The following is a 23,635-nucleotide window of genomic DNA, read 5'->3' on the forward strand; positions in this document are numbered from 1 at the left end:
ATCTATTGTTTTTTCCTAATACAATCTTTCCTGTTCTTAATTTTATATTTATATATATTATATTGTTTGCTTTTTATTTATTTGCAATATGTGTGTATGTGTATGCGCGTATGTATATGCATATATCGTATAATATAGAAATAAATATTTTAATTATTGGTAGATAAAATGTAAATGAAAATAGCCAACTTGGCAACAGAATTATTTTTGATACATTTAACTTATTTTTGAAAAATTATTCTTCATTTTCGCTGAATCGTTAAATATGTTGGAGAAATAGTGCGACCTGAAGAGATATTACGTATTAACGAGTTCATTTAAATATAACCGACATTTTATCTTTATTTATTCATATTCGGCGATTTTGTTCAAAAGTTCACAATTACCTACGTTATATCTTTATATCCTTTTATTCACTGATGATACGTATACTTTGGACAAGAAAAATTTTGGGCTGAAAACTTTCGTTCAAACCTATATCATTCAAATCCTCTCAAAGATTCCTTTTTTAATTATTTAAATTATTTTAGTTAGAAAAGAATTATGAAATAGAAAATTAGAAATAGGAAAGAGTACGTTTTAAGTGTATATTGAAAGCCCTATTAGAACCGATAGAAATACATAGTTTAATGTATGTTACTAAAGTTAATCATTGTAAAAGCAAATCGAGGCGGTTTCTATTAATGGTTGTTAACGCGGAATCACAGTACAAGCATAATTACAGTGTCGAATATGATTGTGAAAATCGGGTCGCGTCTGCTAATTAGCAGATGAAGAGAATTTCTGTGGAGGGAACGAGCGAGCAACTGTGGCCAAACATGGAAATTAATTTTCCGGTCCGCGTTTATCAACATCGTGTTCAATCGTGTTGTCGTTGCTTCTTCTTGGCGCGGCGAATGCGATACGATTTGATGACGATGGGACGGTATTGTCGTCCACCCTTTATTCACCAACACGTTCTTGACTTTTTTTTTATTTATTAGAATATTTACAATCAATTCTCGTTGAGAATTTTCAGTAACTTAATTTGGCGTGATACAATGACATGGATTATAATAGTTTTATATTGTTGGTTCTATTAGAAACTAGGGATTTAATCTAGAGGATATTTTCTTTTTAGTCTGCGGATCTGGTCCGTCATGTCCAGTAGTTGGGTGACTAATGGGTTGTAGTGGTTTTTTTTTTTTTTTTTTTATTTATTAGAATATTTACAATCAATTCTCGTTGAGAATTTTCAGTAACTTAGTTTGGCGTGATACAATGACATGGATTATAATAGTTTTATATTGTTGATTCTAGTAGGACTAATGGTTTAATCTAGTGGGTATTTTCTTTTTAGTCTGCGGATCTGGTCCGTCGTGTCCAGTAGTTGGGTGACTAGTGGGTTGTGGTGGTTGTTGACTCTTGTGCTATATCTGCTTCTGAACTTGTGTATTTCATCTTTGACTGTAGGTATCTTGAGGTCTCGGTGGATTGTTTCGTTGGTAACATACCAGGGTGCATTTAATAGGGATCTTAGCGTTTTCGATTGGAAGCGTTGGAGTATCTCAATGTTGGAGTTACTTGCTGTTCCCCATAGTTGGATTCCGTAGGTCCAGACAGGTTTTATTACGGCCTTGTAGAGGGTTATTTTGTTCTGTATGTTTAGTTTGGAGCGTCGGCCCGTGAGCCAATAGAATTTTCTTAGTTTTTCCTTTAGTTGCTTTGTTTTTTCGGAGATATGTTTTTCCCAAGTTAGCCTCCTGTCCAGGGTCATGCCCAGGTATCTTACGGAGTCCTTGCTTGGGATTATTGTGTTGTTAATGGTGACCTGGGGGCAGGTTTGTTTTCGGAGCGTGAAGGTTACATGGGAGGATTTTTTTTCGTTTATTTTAAAACCCCATTTTTGGAACCACTTTTCCATGGAGTCGAGACTTCGCTGGAGAGTGGATGAGGCAATTGCCGGGTCTGCGTGGGTAGCTAATAGTGCTGTGTCGTCGGCAAATGTTGCTATTGTTACCTTGTTTGATATGGGTAAGTCGGCAGTGTAGATGGAGAATAGTAGGGGTCCGAGGACACTACCTTACGGTATGCCGGATTTTATTGGGAATGTTGCGGAAGTGGCGCCTATACATTTAACTATGAATTGTCTGTTGGTTAGGTAGGATTTTAAGATGGAGTAGTATGGGTGGGGTAGGATTTTTTTAAGCTTGTAGAGTAGCCCTTCATGCCATACTTTATCGAATGCCTGTTGGATGTCTAGGAATACGGCTGAGCAGTATTTTTTCTTTTCAAGGGTTTGGCTGATCATGTGGGTTATGCGGTGGATTTGCTCTACTGTTGAGTGTTGTTTTCGGAAGCCGAATTGGTGATCTGGGAGGGTCTTCAATTCTTCTAGGAGTGGAAGGAGGCGATTCGTGAGCATCCTCTCGAATAGTTTAGACAGGGTGTAGGTAAGAGACTGATTGGGCGATAGGAGCTGGTTTCATATATTGGTTTACCGGGTTTGGGGATGAGGGTGATTAGTGAGATTTTCCACGCCTTAGGAAAGTGTTCAAGGCGGAGGATGGCGTTAAAGATTGATGCGATGAGTGCAATCCCTTTTATGGGGAGTTCCTTGATTGCTTTGTTTCCTATTAGGTCGTGACCTGCTGCTTTCTTGGGGTTTAGGCGACTGATTGCTTCTATGATCTCTGCAGAAGTGAAGGGTTGAATAGGAGGGGACATTTGGAAGGGAGTGTGCAGGTATTCGGTGACGTCCGCTGCGGCTATGGAGGAATGGGGTTGGAATATTTCAGTCAAATGTTTGGCAAATAGGTTGGCTTTTTCTATAGGGCTACGCGCCCATCCACCCTGCGGGCGGCGGATTGGGGGTATTATTTGTGGGGGGCGCGTGAGTTTCTTGGAGGCTTTCCATAGTGAGTAGTTTGAGTCGGCTGTGGGGGACAGGCTGGCGAGGTATTTGTGAAAACGGTCATTATTGTAGTTCTTTATGGTTTTGGATAGTTTTCTAGTTGCGTTGTTTAGTTTGCGTTTGTCCTCCGGTGTTCTATGGGTCTGCCATATCCTTCTTAGTCTACGTTTTTCTGCTATTTTTTTTAGTATGTACTGGGGGTATTCGTGGTTGCTGGTGGACGTTTTTGCCGGTGTGGAGAAGCGGATAGCGTTTATTATGCTCGTGTTTAGGTATTCCGTGGCCGCTACGATTTCTTCATTGGTTTTTAGTGAAGTTGAGGCTGAAGTTGTGTGTGTGAAGATTTCTCTAAAGAGCTGCCAGTTGGTGTGTTGGTTATGAATGGAGCCATTAGGTGTATTCTCGATGATGGTTGAACTGACTGTTACTATCACGGGGGAATGATCAGAGGAGAGATCGGCCGAGGAATTGATTTGGACGTGTCTTGGCGAGATATTTTTGGTTATGAAGAAATCAAGGAGATCGGGTATTTTGTTTGTGTCGGTGGGCCAGTGTGTGGGTTCGTATGTGGTAAGGTAGTTGAGGTTGTTGGTTATTATGCTGTTGAGGAGGTTTTTGCCTCTTACTGTAACCAGTCTGCTACCCCATTGGGTGTGTTTAGCATTGTAGTCTCCTCCGGCTATGAATCTATTGCCCAGGGTGTCCAGGAAGTAGTCGAAGTCTTCTTTGGCGATGGAATGTCTGGGAGGGCAGTATACAGCTGAAGTGGTGATTGTACCATGACAGTCTTCTATTGCTACGTTTGTTGCTTGGAGGTAGTCTTTCTGGAATGGTGGAAGTTCGTAGTGCTTAATATTTGATTTGATTATGATTCCGGTGCCGCCGTGGGCCTTTCCGCTGGGGTGTTGGGTATGGTAGAACTTGTATCCGTTTATGTTCAGGTAGTTTTTGTCGGTGAAGTGGGTTTCAGATATGAGCATTATGTCGATTAGCTGGTGTTTTAGGAAGAGTTCTAGCTCAAGTTTGCGTTGCGCTAGACCATTGGCATTCCACACAGCTATGCGTCTTGGTTTTATTTTGTGTCTGGGCGTATTAATTTATCCATGATGAGTGTTAATAGCGATAGCAAATTGTTTATTTGCTCTGATTGTTTCTCTATTAGCTTTTCAAGTCTAGAGACGTTGTCTGTGTTAGGTGAGGTGGGGGCACTATTTTGGGGAGGATCCCTGTGGCTATTTGGTGTATTTTGAGTGCCTTGTACCGCTTGGGCATAGGAGTTTGAGGGAGTGGTGAGTTTGATAGGGCTGGGTGTTTGATTGGTTGGGGGGATTGGGATAACGGTGGATTTCGGCGAGCTGGGTGTTTGGTAATTTTCCTCTTTTGTTCTAAGTTTGGGGTATTTGCTTGAGTACAGAGTTTTGTAGGCTGAGCAGCCTTTGTAGTTGGCAGGATGATCACCTTGACAGTGGATGCACTTCGCTGGGGTTTCCGGTGATTTCCTGCACTGGTCGGTGGGGTGTGTACCTGCACATTTGACGCAGCGGAAGGTGTGGTTGCAGTATTTCTGTGTGTGCCCATATCTTTGGCACCTTTTGCATTGGACTATCTCCTTTTTGGTTTGCGGTGGTTCGAATTTAACGATGGCGTTCATTATGCGACTGATATTGTAGATTTCCTTGTTGTTTGGTTTCTGTTTTAAATCAATGAAAAATAGGGATAGCGGGTCTTTTGTGACTCTATGCCTTATGTTGCTGACATTGGTGACTTCGTGGCCGAGTTTCGATAGTTCTATTTTTAGTTCGTCGATGTCTGCGGAGTGGTGGATGTTTCGTAGCACCACCCGAAAAGGTCTTTCTTCTTTGAGTTGGTAGGTGTGGAAGTTGGCGTTCAGGGCCCTGAGTGTCTTGGTGAGCTTCCTGTAAGCTTCTGGATTCGTAGGCAGGATTTTTACCTGATTGTTGGTTATCTTCAGGTTATAGTCCTCCTTGGAGATATCTCTCTCTAAGGACTTGGTCATTGTCTGGATGTCGATGACATCGTTAATAAATATTGGTGGGGGAGGGGGGCGTCTCTGTGCGTGGTGGTTAAGTGGTGAGCCTGCGGTTTCCATGGCATCGTTGGTGGATTCCAAAATTGCGAACCTGTTGTGGGTGTTAATTTGCGTTGGTGGATGTTCGTTCGAGTTTGTGTCTGCTGGTTCGGTTTTGCGTTTTTTCGCCTTATTGGCGTCGTTGGCACGGGGGGATCTGCAGAATTTCTGCCACGGGGGGAGTAGCGCGGGGTAGTGATGGGTTTGGACAGGCGAGCCTGGTCGTGATTGTTGGGCCATCATCGAGCTAGCTATTTCAATATGAATAACTAGTCGTGAGGCTATGCGGCAGGGATCGGGTTGGGGTTAGGTGCGTAGGCTTTTCTTCTCTCTGGCGGATAGGAAACACTTGGGAAGATAGGAGCACGTTGTGTTCACTTTCGACGGTTGGGCGACACGTGTTGTTTTCGAACTTCACTGGGCACTAGAGGCACGTCTGCACGCTTCGGCACTCGACAGCGAACTCATTTTCTCGTAGTTGGAACGAGGACTGTTTGTCGGTTTGAAGGACTTTAGTTAAATAAATCTTAAGATTTATAGCGGGTCCTCGAGCTAGCTGAACATGTACTGTGGAGACGCGTCGACATCTGGTAATCATCTTTCTCGAAGAATAGAGTCTGCGTGTGGCGAGCCACGGGACAGAAATCGTTGAAATGCTTACCGTCGTGCCCCGTCCCAAGTATTTCTTTTAAGGAGAGCTATAGAGTTACTTCATGCCTTTGTTAGACAAAACATTCATCCCTTGACCGCGACTACGTTCGACGACTGGTTGTCGCCTCGAGCCCGAGCTCACTATCATAAATCTCAAATAAGTACAGTCGGATCGAATGACAACAGTTTCTTAATACGGCTATGGTGAAATCTAAATTACAGTACTAGGGGTCTTCCCAAAGTTCCGAAGGGAAGGTTCCGGTGTTCTTTCATCTCCGACATATATGTAACGAATAATATCACGAATCTCAATCGCAATATTTGAAGCTGTTAACCAAATTATCCAGTTAACTAGAAATTTCTTTAATGTGGAATGGATTTTAATTCCTTCAAGTATACGTAAATATAATTTCTATTTCGTGTAAAATCAATATTTAATTAATGGGAAGAAATTTAGTATCTGACTGACGATTTAATTCGTCTTCCCCGATTAACAGATTGATTAATAGCTCTGGAATCTGCTTTCAGATATTGGCTCGATCGTGGGGACTTCAAGATGACTCTCCGCTACATGAACCTCCTGAAAGGAGCGTCAAGATCCATCGCCAAAGACTGGATGAACGAAACTAGGATCCTTCTGGAGACTCAGCAGGCGGTGGACACGCTATTGGCGTATGCTGGTGCTATAGGTCTAGTATTCCTCGGCGCTGGAGATTCGAAGGTCAGTCGAAACGATTAGAATAAAACAAAAACAACAAAAGAGAATCATATATAATAGAGAACGAGAGATATCTTGTCTAGGGCAAATTTTTGTATAGTTTCAACTAGAATTCTATCAAAGTATCACGAAAATGTATTCAGTTTCCTCGGTGAAGCTCCGCTTTCAACGGATTTCACATAAAAAGAAGAAAAAAAGAAAAAAATGCCAAATTCAATTTCAAGGTGACAGTCCGACCAATGTATTTTTAATTGCTTATAAACGATTAGAAGATACTACTTAAATATACTGGGATTGTTTAACAGAATTCTCGAACTGTGTTATTTATAATTTCCGGTTGCATCTTCTGTTTTTTCGATCGTCTCATACTTTCCATATTTTTCGATTTTTTCGATTGGATTAAAAAGAGAAAAGAGAGATTCGCATCGGAAACATTGATACTTTGTTAAATAATTTTGTGGATCGAGTATAGCTCGAGTATGGTCTGTTCGAACTTCATGGACACGAATTTTTCGAATAGTGTATCAAAATTGTCAATAAAAATAGCCTAAATTTATCCGTCGAAAATTAATCATCGTTATTCTTCTTCCCTCCTCTCATAATTTACTTAATAAACTTGTTTTTTTTTCTTTCAACATCCTTTATCTTTGAGTATTTGCATTTAAGAGAAACTTTAGCGTGAAATTAAAGCACAAGACACATGCATATACCTATTAACCTGTTGTCTTATAGCTAGACTCTGGATGATTATGTATTTATAGGAAACGTGGAACAAATGTATATAACGTATGAGAAATTGCATAAGAATGTATTATATAAAATCCAAAGATAGAACTCTTCAACTAACTTCAACTAACTTCTAAACAAAACTTCACTTAGATTCTATTACTTTAATAATTTTTTAAATAATTCACCATGATACTAACAAAGATGTAATGTAATGTCGTGTTCATTAAAGTAACTTTCAACTCGAATCTCAGATTCTAGTTTTTAAATTATGAATAATATTTCAATATTTTCATACAATTTGATATAATATCTTCTTATTGCAACAGTGAACGGCTAAAATTTTCGTAAGTACGTATATACGTATGTACGAAAAAGGTTATAAGGCAAAGGATTAAAGAAAAGGGCTCTTTCATACTTTCTTTCAACTTGGGAAACTTGTTTAACGATAGAAAAACACGATTGGATAAGCCAAGCGAGCCGAAGCAGGGTAGAACATAGCAGGGTTGATCGTTCCAGTGGTGTGTTACACGAACGTTTGATTTATAATACTGTTCAATAAGTATCAGGTTTGTAATTATGAAACCGGAATTTGCCTATAGATGGCCCTAACTGATAATGTAGTTATCACTAAACTGCGTCATTGATGCCAAAAGTCTTTGTTGACATCTCACAAACATTTTCGACTCAGAACAATACAAGTTTCATACAACAGCATAGCTTGTAATAGGGTTGAACATGTCGAATTTTGTGCCTGGAAACTACGATTTGCGGACAGCATTGATTTTTTGTTACCATTTGAAGAAAACTGCTGCAGAATCGTATCGAATGCCTGTCGAAACTTATGGTAAGCATGCTCTTGGTAAATCACAGTGCTTTGAGTGGTTTAAAAAATTCAGAAGTGACAATTTTGACGTGAGGAACGGAGAACTTGTTTGGTGGGATCAGAAGGGTGTGATCTATTATGAGCTGTTAAAACCTGGCGAAACCGTTAATACTGAGTACTACCGACAACAAATGATCGATTTGAATCAAGCTTTGCGTGAAAAACGACCAGAATATCAAAAAAGGCAACACAAAGTAATTTTGCTTCATGATAATGCACCATCACATACAGCAAAACCGGTCAAGGAAACGATTGAAGCGTTCAGTTGGGAAATACTTTCGCACGCGGCTTACTCACCAAACTTGGTTCCGTCCGATTACTATTTATTTGCACCGATGGGACACGCACTTTCTGACCAGCACTTCACTTCTTACGAAAATATACGAAAATGACTCGATGACTGGTTTGCCTCAAAAGAGCGACAGTTATTTTGGCGTGTCATCCACCAATTGCCAAACAGGTAGGAAAAATGTATAGCTAGCGATGGACAATACTTCGAATAAAATATTTTTAATCATTTTCATACAATAAACGTGTATTTTCTATACAAAAATTTCGGTTTCATATTTACATACCTGGTACATACTATAATAATACTGTTACTAATATATTGTTAAATAAACAAAAAGACGAGAAAATCGAGATGCGAAGAAAGGTGTTCGTATGGAGGGTTGAAAATCCTATAGTGATTTAAGCTCACCTAGTTTCGTTCGATCATATTTTTAACAGCTGAAATACCTTCTCAAAATCTCGACATGGATACATCGTTATGATTTTCAACCCAACATACGTATATGTATAACATGAAAGACAAAACACAAATTCACCCCTGGAAAGGTTGACCGCCCTCTTCTTGCAGCGTTAACAGTATGATTCACGATTTTTTGCTTGCAGTAAAAAGAATGAGTAAAGGGCTGGCAAAATCGACAGAAATCGAAACGACTTCCGCCGGCCAGAATGCTCTCGTCCCTTCTTGAATTCTCGCGTCAAACCGCCGATACCGAAACCGACCACGAACGAACAGTGAGAAATGCAGTAAAAAGAAAGAAAAAACAAAATAAAACAAAACTAAAAATGCGATATGAAAGACAAAAATAAGAAAAATATGAAAAAAAATAAAAACCGGGGAAACATCGACACTGGAGAACGTTCCTTTCGTTGTTCGAAGTGTTCCAGCAAGCCTCACTTGGAAAAAGCCGTGGACAGACGAAGGAGGAGAATGCCCGCGTGGAAACGTCATCGAAGAAGAAGAATTCTTGCGCGGAAACGTCGTCAAAGAAGGCTGAGGACACGTGGATGGACATATAACAGCGTTCAGACTGCTATCGATCGTATTCTCGGATGGAAATTGTGGAAAGATGGGAAAAAGACATCTGGGATTTCTGCGAATGCAAAAGGAGCGAAATTTCAGGTTTCTTTGCAGTTAGACTTAAGCTGGAACGAGGAAACAGGGAAAAGGATCTTTCTGGTGCAGAGAGATTCGTAGAATATCACGATTACGATTACGATTTAACGAATTTTTAAAATCTGTATTTCCCGCAAAAACGTTTTTATCGAACTTCTTGGATAAAAAATTACCATTTACCACCATTACGATGTGCGGATATTTAATCAATAGGATCATACGATATTTTCACGAATGAGAAACGAAAAGCATGAAATTTTTGCCGAATACATTCTGTATTTTCTTTGACTATAAAGTATTGTGTAACGATTAAGAGAAATATTATTATTGTTGTTGTTGTTATTATTATTATTATCATTGTTGTTGTTGTTGTTGTTGTTGTTGTCATTATCATTACTATCATTATCGCTATCGTTATTATTGTTGTGATATACATATGTTTTGTTTAATATTAATATACGATTGATATCAAAGTGTTCAACAGAAATAGGCATAAGACAATTAGAGTGTAGTAGAAGATGCGTATTTCCTAACATTTCGAACGAACAAACGGAAGTGTTAAGTCGAGGATACGTTGCTGTTTCCTGTGAAACGTTTCTAAAAAAAAAGGAAAAAAGAAATAAGAGATAAACAAAAATAAATAAATAAATAAATAAGTAAAGCATAAAAAGGAAGAAACAAGGAGAAATATTAAAAAATTTTAGGAAGGAGGTTATCTGTCTTAACATAGAAAAATATGAAATCTGCACAGTGGAAGGTTATCTGCAGGATTAAATCGTTTTATTTCGCGTTTCCGTTCGTTAATCCCGGATTTATCACATACATACCCACTATCTGGGGTACCGCTCGTTTCAGACAAAGAACCAGAGGACTTTGAAAAAGTTGGCGAGTTTGTGCAGCAGCCACAAAATCTGATCAAAATCTGCTTGTTTCAGACAACATTGTAGGCGTTTCGCGACGATCGATGTGCGAAAATATTAAACAAGCGAAAGTAGACTTTTTAAGTTGTAAAAGGAAGAACGTTGGGTGGTGTGCAAAATATTTAGGTATTCGAAATTTGTTCATCTTATTAGCGTTTAAATTGTATATGGTAATTAAATCATTTATAAATATTTTATTTGTTTATTTAATTTTTCTTTTATTTCTTTTGATAAGAAAAAAACACGAAAAATGTATCAGTATTACTTTTCTAAAAAGAAATTAATTAATGACAATTTCAGCCAAAAAAGAATTATTTTGTACATCTATTAAATATGAAGATAATTTAATTGAATAGTATGGCGTTTGATATGAAGTGCGATAGTAGTTGTGATGATAAGCTACTGCTGGTGTAGATGTCGCAGCTGAGGTACTGCTGCTTCCTTCTCATTAAGGTGCCATGGAAGAAAAATCGGACTATGAGCGCCAAGATTTGAAACCAGGTTCCAAACGTTTGTAAACCAAAGGCGCTAACCACTGCGCTGCCGTCGTCCGGTCATAGTTGTTGTCGAGTGCCGCCACAGATATCTTTTTAAAATATTGTAAAGTGCCATTTCGCGAAAGATCTCGAGCAAACTTTAACTATTTCATTGTATCTTGTAAGGATAGCTGCTGAAAAATTCTAATTTAATCTACAAACATGATCACAGGAAGTAGCCACGAATTTTCCAAGTCCACACACTCTGCTATAGTGTTACGTTCTCCTCGTAACCATTCGTTCTATACAATCCAAGATACTAATTTGCCATCCTTTTGGTTCGATATAATTGAAAAAAAAAATTCAAGCCTTACCAACACCATCTTTGGATGGTTCAGAATTTATAGTATCCCATAACAACGTCTATGCGGTCTGAACGAATTGCTACTGTTATCTCTTGACTTTAAATCAAATAATAGAATAAATGTCCGAAAAAACGAAAAATCCATACAATACTTTGAATAATCCTCGAACATGAAAGAACTTTAAACCAGATGACTACCCCTTTTGAAACGAGTCACTAACGAGACTTGTCGATGAGGTAGGTTTTTCCTATTTTTCACACACTTTCTCTCTCTCGCGCGCGCGCGCGTGCGCGCCCATTTCTTCCTTTTCTTTCATTTGTCCGTATTTAGTAGAGTTTGGGAGAGCTCATTTACCACGTGTCATGCTTCAGGATGGAACACTGAAGAGAAAATGTTGCTTTTTCTGTGCTTCTCCTTTACCTGCTGAAGATGAAGCGTTTAGGTTAGTCTAATAGTTAAATAGGCGCACAGTTACTTAAATAAAGCTTGTTTCTACTTAGAATTGGCAAAACAGAATGAGAATAACTCACAGAATTTGACGATAACGAAGTCTATCGGTGGCAGAGGGTGAAATACCTCTGGTACGTCTTGAATGATGAGTAGGGATCGAACGAAAAAACGAGACAAATGGGAGTAAATCACGTATTGTAAATGGCATGTACACTTTTGTAAAAAAAGTTTAATTGCTTCAATGTGAAGCGATTATCAAGCCGAGAGATACGAGCAATAAATGGTATTCGTCATTGATTACTGTGTTCTTTAATTGTAAATAGAACTTTGTAGAAACTGTACCTGCAACGCCCTGTTTTCCTGTTAGTTTTAATTTTCAATCAAATCTAGAGTCTAGTTTCAGTTTGTTAGTTTAACAATCAGTTCGTTCGAATGAAGGAAACAGATGTACAAAATAAATACAGATTCTACGTACGTAAGTTGGAATTGAAACTATGTAGCTTTAATGCCAGTTTTCAGATTTAAATATGAAATAACAAACATAACGTTGACGTTGACGTTGACGTTGACGTTGACGTTGACGTTGACGTTGACGTTGATTAAGAAGAGGATCGAAAATAAAGATTAAATCTCAGACTTATAAAATTCAATTGAAATTTCAAATCTTTAAGATAAATAATCCTGGAGTTCGAATACACGAAATTCAATTCAAATCACAAATATACAAAATCCAACCCAAATTTCAAAACTATGAAATTCAGACGAAAAGATCTAGGATATTCTGCAGCATCTGCAACAAGCATAAATACTTACATGATGGAGATTAAGTAAATATCATATTTGCAGTGAAAGCTTATTATTTGCGATGTATAAGCGTGATTCACCTAATGTGCCTAATCGCTACTTGCCAAGTCCAAGATGAACAGAAAACTTGCGGTTGGCTTTTGAAGTTTTTTGCCTATCTATTTACGTTATCACGCATTTAAACTTTCTCGGTGTCATAAGCTGGCTTCTTCTAATATAATATGCACAGTAGGTATCTGACATTGGATTTTGAATTATAATCTTTGCTTTTTTTTAGATAACCTAAATTTTATTTCCGAAACATCTATACATCTATCAGGTTTGTAAGTATGAAACCGAAATTTGCCTATAGATGGCCCTAGCTGATAATGTAGTTATCACTAAACTGCATCATTGATGCCAAAAGTCTTTGTTGACATCTCACAAACATTTTCGACTCAGAACAATACAAGTTTCATACAACAGCATAGTTTGTAATAGCGTGGAACATGTCGAATTTTGTGCCTGGAAACTACGATTTGCGGACAGCATTGATTTTCTGTTAGCATTTGAAGAAAACTGCTGCAGAATCGCATCGAATGCTTGTCGAAGCTTACGGTGAGCATGCTCTTGGTAAATCACAGTGCTTTGAGTAGTTTAAAAAATTCAGAAGTGGTAATTTTGACGTGAGGAACGAAGAACGTGGATCAGAAGGCTGTGATCTATTATGAGCTGTTAAAACCTGGCGAAACCGTTAATACTGAGCGCTACCAACAACAAATGATCGATTTGAATCAAGCTTTGCGTGAAGAACGACCAGAATATCAAAAAAGGCAACACAAAGTAATTTTGCTTCATGATAATGCACCATCACATACAGCAAAACCGGTCAAGGAAACGATTGAAGCGTTCCGTTGGGAAATACTTTAGCACGCGGCTTACTCACCAGACTTGGCTCCGTCCGATTACTATTTATTTGCATCGATGGGACACGCACTTTCTGACCAGCACTTCACTTCTTATGAAAATATACGAAAATGACTCGATGACTGGTTTGCCTCAAAAGAGCGACTGTTTTTTTGGCGTGGCATCCACCAATTGCCAAACAGGTAGGAAAAATGTATAGCTAGCGTTGGGCAATACTTCGAATAAAATATTTTTAATCATTTTCATACAATAAACGTGTATTTTCTATACAAAAATTCCGGTTACATATTTACATACCTGGTATATCTGGAACTATCTACCAAGTAGAAAGATAAAACGATTCCGTTTCTTAATAGTCGCTTTATTATTTACTCGTTTATCAAAACAGATTCTATAAACTAAAAATGTGTGTGTATCCTCATATCTATATATGCATATATGTCGTAGAGAATAGAATCATCTTCTTGCTCTGAATCCTTTGGGACTCATTCTTTGTCAATGTTCATGGTTTTGATTAATCCACAGGGGCTGGTAATCGTTGACGACACTTATTAAAGAATCGGTACGCTCTGTGAGATCGTTTGTGACAACAGAACGTACAAATTCTAAAATAAATAACGTAACACAGTCGAATTTCGAATAACTGCAACTAGATATGCAGTCGTTTTTAAACAAACTCTGAGAATCTCTTTCAAGTGCTGATACAAGTCTTTGAATATAAAATATCCACAGGTAGAAAATCTCAAGCAACATATCCAGTCTGATTTTCTATGTTTTCAGTCTGTGCTCGGCAAATCCACCGTTTACGACATAGCATACTTGTCCTATAGGACTATATGTGTCGCAATTCAATTTCTCTCTCTCTCGGTAATCGTTATAATGCCACCGTTTGAGCAGAGAAAGGTGCGTTGCAATATGAAATTTTCACCGGGATTTATAATAAAACGGACGGCAATCTGTTACACGATAGCGAAAATAAACGACTTATTTTGTTAAAGCTAGAGTACAAGCAGACAATTTAATAAATGTATACGTTTATTACTCAATATAGGATACGCATTTAAAAAATATCGGCTAAATAACTTTGATAAATGATTAAAGTATACATATTTATTGAATATTTCAACATACTTGGTTGTGGTTTGATCGTACTTGGCTGTATTTCTGTGTATCTCTCAAAGTGCTTCTATAATGATTAAAAAGTTCGGATTTGCGTCGTTTAGTCACAATTTACTTAAAACTTGTATTGTTCTTATCTTTTGTTATTTCTTTCTTTTGTTGCAAATAGTCCCAGAAGGTTCGAAACTTTCTAGTTATTCGATCCGAATCCTAATAATAATATCTACTTGCACCCTGGTACTTGAATCACTGAAATACAATGTACATAAGTAGAACGGCTGTTCTATTCCCCGATCTTCTACACGAAGTCCAATCTTATCTTGACTCTACCACATAATTTCTACAATGACTACATAAAGGTTACGTAATTGTAAAAAGCATATTCCTTGAAATGATTGAGATCAGCTATCCAACGGATGATTCCTCCGCGACACAGTTCTCCGCTTTTAACATATAGTTACACGTTTCTGTGTTAGTGGTGGAACGTTTCTACAAATTTAATCAAGGACTCGATGCGGTCTTGTAATTGGCAGAATCTCGACCGGGAGTACGCAGTCCACCGGAAGCTCGTGAAAAGTGTGCGGTTGGTCGAGCTTCTACTTCTACCTCCTTCCTTGCGTCGAGGTTTGGAAACCTGCAGTTGTAATCGACCAAACTATGTATTTCCATAGAAAAGGGAAATACCAAGTATTATTTCATTGCAACGCGAGTGATTTGAATGTGTAGTGTGTGCAGCTGTATGTACAGTGGGATGTGTACAGTGCGTCTTGTATGTATCGTGCTTCTTATGTACCTTATTTGCAAGAAAACAGAGGATATATTGAACGTTTACTATAATATAAAACAATCATTATCCTTGATACGATTGTTGTGCGGTCAGCCGCGGACGGGACGATCGCGGTGCATGTATGAAATTTTTATAAACACCGTTTATACCTGCTACTATATTTATACTTGTTACTTATTTACGAAGGCAAAGAATTTGAAGAAACGTTAGTCCTTTCTACTCTATGGAAAATTTTCGATACGCTGTCAATTGGGTTTTAACGCGAGTAGGCAAGTTTAATAACGTTTAATCTACGATTTTTCAGAGAAATGGTCTCTCTCACTTGTACGAGCTAAGCTGCTGTCCGTGTATCCTTCGATTTAAGGATCCCTGTGCGCCTCGCTGTTTAGGCTGATCACCTACTTTCATTCGTGCAAGGAGATTTGCTCGCGCGCAGGCATATTTCAGTTGATTTTTCATTGTCCGTAACTAGAAAACAAAGCCGGAAACGCAGTGTTTCTATTCTCGACTTTCATTTTATTTTAGCTTTAAGAGTCACTCCTTAAATTTTGTTACATCTACAGCCGAACACCCTGTGTATATTCATTCGATGAGCTAGCTTGACCACTTTGCTCTTTCCACTTTTGTCCACTTTTGACTCTCTCGCTCTTTCGTTTTAAAACTTCGAAAACTGTTAAATCCTTCTACGATAATTAATAAAATGAAAAATAACACAAGAATAAAATTCTTCCACTCGAAGCCATCACCACATAAATCGCACATCACGCTAAATAATATATCGTCGGAATGCAAATTATTGGTACACTCGCAAAAATTTATCATTCACCGTAAAGAACAAATGAACTTTTATAAAATTCTTTTCGCTTTCTAGTCTCACACTCTATTTCGTCTCTTACCACCAAGTATCTAAATCATTACAGGAAGAAAAAAGAGAAAACGACGGTACGAGCTTATTCATTCACCGAAGTGAGCGAATAAAGTTTTGCGCAATTCTTCTTAACTTTTTAACCCTCTGATCTCGCATTTCCCTTCGTCCCTCCTCTTTGCGCATACTCTTTAAATTAAGAAACGAAACAATAGGAAGTAAAAAAGGACAATTGTCTTATTTAGACGTATGTTTTTTTTATCGGTTTTTATCTCTCACGAACCTCTTTAATAACGTACCTATCAAAACAGTGTTGGAAGCAAATGTAAAATGTCACGCTGCTGTACGTTGAAACGTCGTAACATCTATACTCGCAGCCCCAAACAACTTTTTCTCCCGAAAATCATGTGTCGACGTGCGCACGTTGGTCTTCGTTAGTGCGACACGCTTTTCAGGCGCAAGCTTGTTTTTTTTTTCTAATTTCTCGTTTACTCCGTTCTTTATTCTCGTCTACTCGTTGACCTCTGCCAACTTATTAAGAGCTTGGAACGATGTTAGATTTATTATCGTTACAAAGTGGTGTAATGACTCCCTCGTTGGATATAGTAAAATCTTACACGCTAAAGAAGTCGTCTAGAATTATCGTGATATGGCGTCGCAACTCGTTAATTTATTGTTCGAAAGCATTTCATTGATTTCGTTCTCTCTTCTCTTCTTCAATAACTCATTCCGTCCTTTTCTTCTCACAATCCTTTCTCTATTGTATACGTATAACAATACGAAATGATTCGAGGTAGAGATCATTAAAAATCTATGTTTTTTTTACTACTTTTGATTTTTCTTAACCCTTTCGTGGGCACAAAATTTTCTTCGACTCTACTAATTTTTGTAAGAAAGCAACAATTTCAGTACAGAGCATCGTATTCAATAAAATATATTTTATATTTGTTTTCATTAATTTATCTCTCTTTCTTACTACCATTGCTTACGAATAAGGGTAGTAAGTGCTTATTAATTATCACACGTGTACAATCACAATTTTAATACGATATTTTCAACATAAACCATATTAAGTAGAATGTGCGATTAATTCGGTAAAACCAATTTATCTCTTTCCTTTATAGCATCCCTTAGAAACATGGGTGGTAAATAATATGGCGGTAAATATCATCAGTTGTGGCGAATATATTTTATTAAATTCATATTTATACTAAAATTTGGTTTTCCGTTTTCTACGACTGTTTACGCGTTTGGTTTAGCAGTATAGAGGAAGAGAAAAATTTATTTTCACCTATTGTCGCCGCCTATGAAAGGGTTAAGTTCAATTATCATGCACGCGTGTATCATATGTCCGCGTGGAAGATGCAGGTTTGAGCCACAACGATCGTGAATCTACGCGTACACCACTTTGCGTTATAAAAATACATGGATAAAGTGTAAGCGATGCTTAAACTGGTAATCCACGACGATTGTGGCCGTAATGCGAACATTCTTTCTGTACTTCAAAATATCATAGAATTAGGATATTCGTACTCGATTTCTCCTGCGTCTCTGACGAAACATCTTTCTTAATTAATTATCAAATCGATAACTCGTGTAGCTTTTCGTATTTCAAGCCTGAAGCGCCTTATTGCTATCGGATTTAAACAGTGGAAGCTTCAACGAGTAGTTGGTATTGTGTCGTTGTTAAGTTCAATTCGTGATCGTGTCTTTCGTTATACTAATTGTAAGTACCAGAATATTAATTATATACACGCATGTATATAATTAACTATAATATATATATAAGAATAGTTGCGCAGAAGGATATGGTGCGAATATCGGAAGAATAACAAATATTGCGACGTGACAACGTTTGACAAATTCCTAACATTTGTACCATATCGCATGATACCGTGACGTAAATATTAAAACAATTTTCATCATCGTATATGCATGCACTTTTCTTGATGCGCCTTGATATAATTTTACCTCAGATCTCGCCAGATGAGAAATTTTTATTTCAAATTCCATTCCATTCTGCGCTAACTTTTCCACCTTTAGTTCTTTTTGTCGTGTACATGTTATACTACGTCTACGTTATATCCATTATCTATTCAAATTCACAAATTTCCATTGCAGTACATAATGGCAGTACCTAACCCAAACTTAATTTAACTTTCTCATTGTGAATGAAATAACGTTTCATCAAAAACCCGTGACTAGATAAATCGACTTAGTTGAGTTATCTTCTTAAAGAAATCGAATAATTTAAATATTTACTTTACGCCTCACAGTCTCACGTTACTATATCTACCTCGAAACATTCGCCCAACGATAACAACGTTAATCCATCGGTCGACATCCATGGCGGGAAACTGATTAAGCGTTAAGTATCGTTTACGCTAGACTCGAGCTAAGTCTCACTTTAGATAAATCGTCTCTTGACTTAATTTCAGAAGAATAGATATGTAATCGCTAGTAAATTTCTGACGAGCTACGTGATCTTTTTTTTAGATTTTTTACATTTCCTCTACAGTTTTGTGACTCGCTTGGCTTACTCTTACTGGCTAATAGTACTACTATGAATAGTACTACGTTCATACTGTTTAGGAATTTTCAGATGCTGGTCAGCGGAGAGAAGAGCACGGATGCGCTCGTTTCGATCTCGATCATGTGACCGAATTCCGTGTTTTAAAAATGATGACAATTGAAAATTAGTGGCTCTTCGCTTCTTACTTTATTTGTAAAATTATTAAAAAATCGCGAGGGCGACGGTTTACCACTTAATTAAAAAAAATAGAACTTGGTAGAGAAGGAAAATTTATTCTTTTTTTAATTTGATTTAAGTTTGTAAAACCTAGAGAGAGATAGAGAGAAAGAGAGCATTGGGCATGTGATCGGGTGCTTCGGTGGTAGAATGGAACTGGAAACTACCTCGTGCGACAATCGCTACTCTCGTAAATCTCTACTCTTGGTAATCGATTCATTGTTACACGAATGATCTGTTAATTGACAGACCTTGTGAGCAATGTGAAAATAATGAAATTGTGGAAAAATTGAAACTGTTGATTGAGAAGTTATTCCTTGAATTTAACATCCCACGCGATTCTACAAGGTGATTTCCTGGTAGATTTAATTTAGCAAGAAAAAAAAAAGAAAAAGAAGAATGGAAGAAAGAAAGTAAGATATAATGTAGAGAGAATTGAAACGGTGCAATGCGCTGTCCCCTCGCCAACCAATAACGTACACGCAGTTTGGTTTAATACCTCACGCGTGCGTTCGTTAATTACAATTATTAAGGCTACTTTAAAGCGGTTACAAGTTACAATATAGTAATAATCGACAAACTTTCCACTCAATTTTGCCGCCTAACGGTCTTTATCTCTACTATGTATATATGTGTGTATATATATACACACACATACATATATGCATAATTCAGTTTATGTATAATCGGTGTGATGTTTCCTGTTTAGTGTCGTTAATCTTTAGTAATGGTAATAGTTAATCGTAATAGTAGTAATTAGTAATAATTAGTAGCAATATAGTAATAATAATTCACGATAATAATAATAATAAATCAATAGTAATAATAGTAATAATAATCCATAATAATAACGTTATCATTATTATCCTCGTTAAACTGTTCCTTGTTAAACTGTTGTCTGTATGTAGGTTATATAATATACATTGTATGTATATTCACGCGAGTTCAATTTTTCTTCTTCCGCAGTTCCTATCTTTCTCCTCTTTGAACTTTCATCCCGTTGTTTACCCCGTTGTTTCCTCGATCTTTTCTCGTTCTGAAATCTTACGATCTATAGAAAGATGGATCGACCACGAACGAACCAGCCACTTTGGGAATCCCTTTATCTTTGCGCTGTGTTCTTTTCTGTTTCCGATTTCACGTTTGACGCTCATTCGCCATCGAGATCACGGGCACGAGTTTCTTGTGGTCCGACATATTTTACCTCGAGATCACGGTGACCATCCTTGCTCGACTGGAATCGACAGTCATCGCGGTTATACTTGGCTTAATATTTCTTTTGTTTGTGTTTTATTTTATATTTTTGTCCTCCTTCCGTTTTGCTTTATTTTATTTATTGATTTATCTCGTTGACAAAAAGGATCGGATGAACGTCGTGGAAGATTGGAAGGAGCGACTCGAAGAACATACTTCGGATATCGGGAAAGGTTCAGCGAAGAAACAAAAAAGCAGGCGTTACAAAGGAAAATGTGGAAGAATAGGCTTGGTAAATGGAAGAAATTGAGGAGCCAAATGGAAAACCGATTCGTAAAATGAACAAGATTCTGGGGGAATGAAGAAATCGAAAATTGATTATCGAGAACCAAGGGAAAAGTCTTTTAAGGCGAGAAGCGGAGAAGTAAGGTTTCGCGGCGAACAAAGAATACGGAGAGGGAGTAATTTTTCATTAAAAATGAAAAAAAGATCATCGTTCTTGTTAAATACAGAATGCCAAGTAAAATTCACTTTCGACAGAGAAATCTACCGTACTCTTCTAGCTTCCCAATCGACATAAGATGAAAAAGAAAAACTACTAAAAGTCGAAGTAAAAAATTGAACGATGAATAATTATAAATTAGAATATCTGCAGAGTTTAGATAAATCAAATACAATGTAAACATTTAATTTAATAAGGCGGCTTTATCCGATGCAAATATAAACGTGGTATAATTTATGTTTGTTTTTTATGTTTAACAAAAATGAAACAATATATCAATGTGGTAGTGATAAACAACTTCTTTTTTAAGACTATTGTATTATTTCATGCGTGTATGTATTTATACATACATACGTACGTATTTATACATACGTACATGCATACTTACATATACATGTATATAAAAACATTTTCAATATTTTCAGGTTATTTTTTATAGATTTAGGTTCATTCTTTGCTCTGGGTTTATCAACAGGTTTAAATTTGTATTTTCAGTAGATTCGATCGATATGTTTTTGAATATCGTTCATTTCGAAAATAAAAGTCTTCTATGCGATACAGGGATTTGCTTGTTTAATCTCCAAAGGAAACCTATAACAGTTAGTTGATTAAACGATAAAAATTCTATAAATAAAAAAATTATATTTAATCGTGAATCGTAAATCTAAATGATGAGTTAACTTAGTTTGACCAGTTAAGAAGTTGAAAAATTATTCCACGATACTAAGAAATGATCAAAACGAGTATGTAATACGAATAAGATATCGAAGTACACGTTCAAAGTCTTGAAAAATCTCATTTCATTGATTTAACTCGAGTTTGAGCGGACGCCTGACTGAAGAAATCCAACGCTCACAATGGCGACGCGACGCAACCGCGATCGAGAAGTCAAAGAAGCACAGCGATGGAATGGAAAGTTTTGGAATAAATCGAATTGAAGGATCAGTAGCGAAGATGTTGGAGGCGAGCATCAGCGTAAGAGGAAGAACAGCCGAAGCCGAATTTACACCGTTCCTCCAAAGTGATATAATGTACAATCGGCTTGATCGATGGATCAAAGTTAAAATTTAACTTTGTCTCCTCTGAGGATGAAATAAATGTAAGAACACTTAAAATATAATATAAGAGTACTTTCTGTCTTATAAGGAATATCTTAGCAACCTGGTTTGTCGTCAATTTTTATTCGAGTATACTGATAGTTGAGAATTTATGGAAAAGTATATAAGGTAACTACAAGTTCGGTATGATGCTCTTCTTCTAAGAGTGTAGATGCAATGATAATGAATATTCGATTTGTTTCGCAAGGACATAATACTTGCGTCAACAGAATTATTATATAAAGTAATTTACGAGGCGCAACATATACGCCGGCGATAATAATAATTACGGTGCTAAATATTTGAAAACATAGAATATACGTTTAATTTATATAAAAATATGCATTTAGATTGGGAATATGTTAGAAATGTTTCGGCCGGGGAGAAGAGTACCCGCGTAAGAGTTCTTAGGAGAAGAAAGAAAATTGAATTTTTTTGCAATGAGCCTTATTTGTAGAACGAGATAAAAGTATTTTAAATGGTTAATATAATAAATTTAAGCTAAATAAGGTCGTTCGCGAATGGTTCTAAAAAACAAAGACTGAAAAATTGAAAGAAAAGAATCATGTTCCTACTTACATTTGAATTATTTTTAACTACAAGGAATGATAACACTTGGTTGTTTATATTTTGTTGTTGTTTGTACATGAATTTGTTCGAATCGTGTATTATACTAGTAAAACCATGTTCATTAGCAAATACAGTTCTCCGATAGGTATTTCTTTCAACAAAGAAAAGAAATTGCTCCGGGAGAAAAGATGAGAAAATGGACGAGAAGAATTTCGAGAAGATTTTCCATTCATTTAACAAAATTATCCTAAATGATTATCATTGTTCCAATCTCGTGATTAAAATCAATTTATAGAAGAAGAAAAACAAGAAGGAGAAATAAGTCGTTGCTATTAAGGAGCAGAAAATATTTTGCATTCGCGAGGGAGGATTATAGGAAATTATCCAACGTGCAGAATCAAAATCAGCGTTGAAAGTTTAAGTTGAAACAGGAAACGGGGATAAGAAAAATCGATTAGGGTAGGAACGTGATAGGTTTTGGGCCGATCGATCGGCGAGGACTATCGATTGGTCAGCGTCCAGTCAGCAAGAGGGCCAGGACAATAATCGACGATAATCGGTTAGCGCGGTGATTCTCGCGTTACAGGGATCCCGTTGCTTCCATTCGCGGTCTCTTGGTCGCCGGAAACGACGTATTAGCCACGAAGCATCAGGAAGGCCGCCATAGTGATCGCAAGCATCGTCAAGCAGCTGCTAGATACGAACGACGGAGCTGAGTTGCAACCGTCTTCCTGACAACAGTACGTCCTCGTGCTCCAGGCCTCTGAAACAGTACAATTTATTCTTTATTCCACTTCCAAGAATTATCACGCGATCGAGCTTCATAATAATTAGTATCGACGAATTAGTTTATTTTGTCCGATGATCAAATCTTGCAATATTGAACATCACACGGATTTTAGATTCAAAATTTTAGACTATATTTTTTGAGAATTTTAGATGAAATTATTTGAACGCTTGCTACAAGAATTAGACTAAATTTCCTTTGTTCTGCTACGAATAGTAACATTCTAGAATATAAAAAGCTATCATTTGAGGGGAGGGTAAACAATATTATTAATATATTGTCAGCACAATGTAATTTATATCATTAACCATGATATAAAATCAGTTGTTCGTCTAGTCCAATGAAATATAGTTCGTTGCTAAATAAAGTCACTGCTTTTATCATTGTTTAAATAATCCGCTCCCATTGAATGAAATTCGAAAAAGCAAAAACACGAACCATCGTAAAAGGCGCGTACAGTAATGAAAGAAATAGAAGAAGCGGTTTCGTGAATGAAAGCGTTCACGCATCGTCAGAAAATAAAGCAATTTCTTCTAATATGAAAGAACCTTTCTCCCCCTTTCCACCATTGAGAAATAAGGCAAATGAGAAACTTGTTAAAAGTAGGCCAGAGGGACGAGAAAAGTTATTGAAACAAAAGAGGGGTAGAAGACCTCGTTAAGAAGGAAGAAGGTTC

The 23,635-nt window shown here is 37.1% G+C and overlaps 2 protein-coding genes across 10 annotated transcripts in view; one reads left to right on the top strand and one right to left on the bottom strand.

Moving 5' to 3' along the window:
- Positions 1–23,635, top strand: part of LOC126924116 (MICOS complex subunit Mic60) — a 107,820-nt gene that overhangs the window by 39,672 nt on the left and 44,513 nt on the right. For 7 of the 9 annotated variants that reach the window (XM_050738251.1, XM_050738252.1, XM_050738249.1 and 4 more), the window contains 2 exons: positions 6,162–6,354; positions 9,132–11,876. In XM_050738251.1, coding sequence (XP_050594208.1) covers positions 6,162–6,354; positions 9,132–9,449 — 511 coding nt within the window. In that variant the 3' untranslated portion in view covers positions 9,450–11,876. Of the gene's footprint in view, positions 1–6,161; positions 6,355–8,857; positions 11,877–23,635 lie in introns of those variants that run through there. The other 2 variants (XM_050738257.1, XM_050738256.1) reach the window with 2 other exon arrangements.
- Positions 14,385–23,635, bottom strand: part of LOC126924147 (U-scoloptoxin(05)-Sm1a) — a 94,712-nt gene continuing 85,461 nt past the window's right edge. Inside the window, exon 4 of the mRNA XM_050738319.1 lies at positions 14,385–22,935. Coding sequence (XP_050594276.1) covers positions 22,808–22,935 — 128 coding nt within the window. The 3' untranslated portion in view covers positions 14,385–22,807. The remainder of the gene's footprint in view (positions 22,936–23,635) is intronic.

Source organism: Bombus affinis, chromosome 14 (genome assembly GCF_024516045.1).
Source record: "Bombus affinis isolate iyBomAffi1 chromosome 14, iyBomAffi1.2, whole genome shotgun sequence".
Classification (NCBI taxonomy): domain Eukaryota; kingdom Metazoa; phylum Arthropoda; class Insecta; order Hymenoptera; family Apidae; genus Bombus; species Bombus affinis.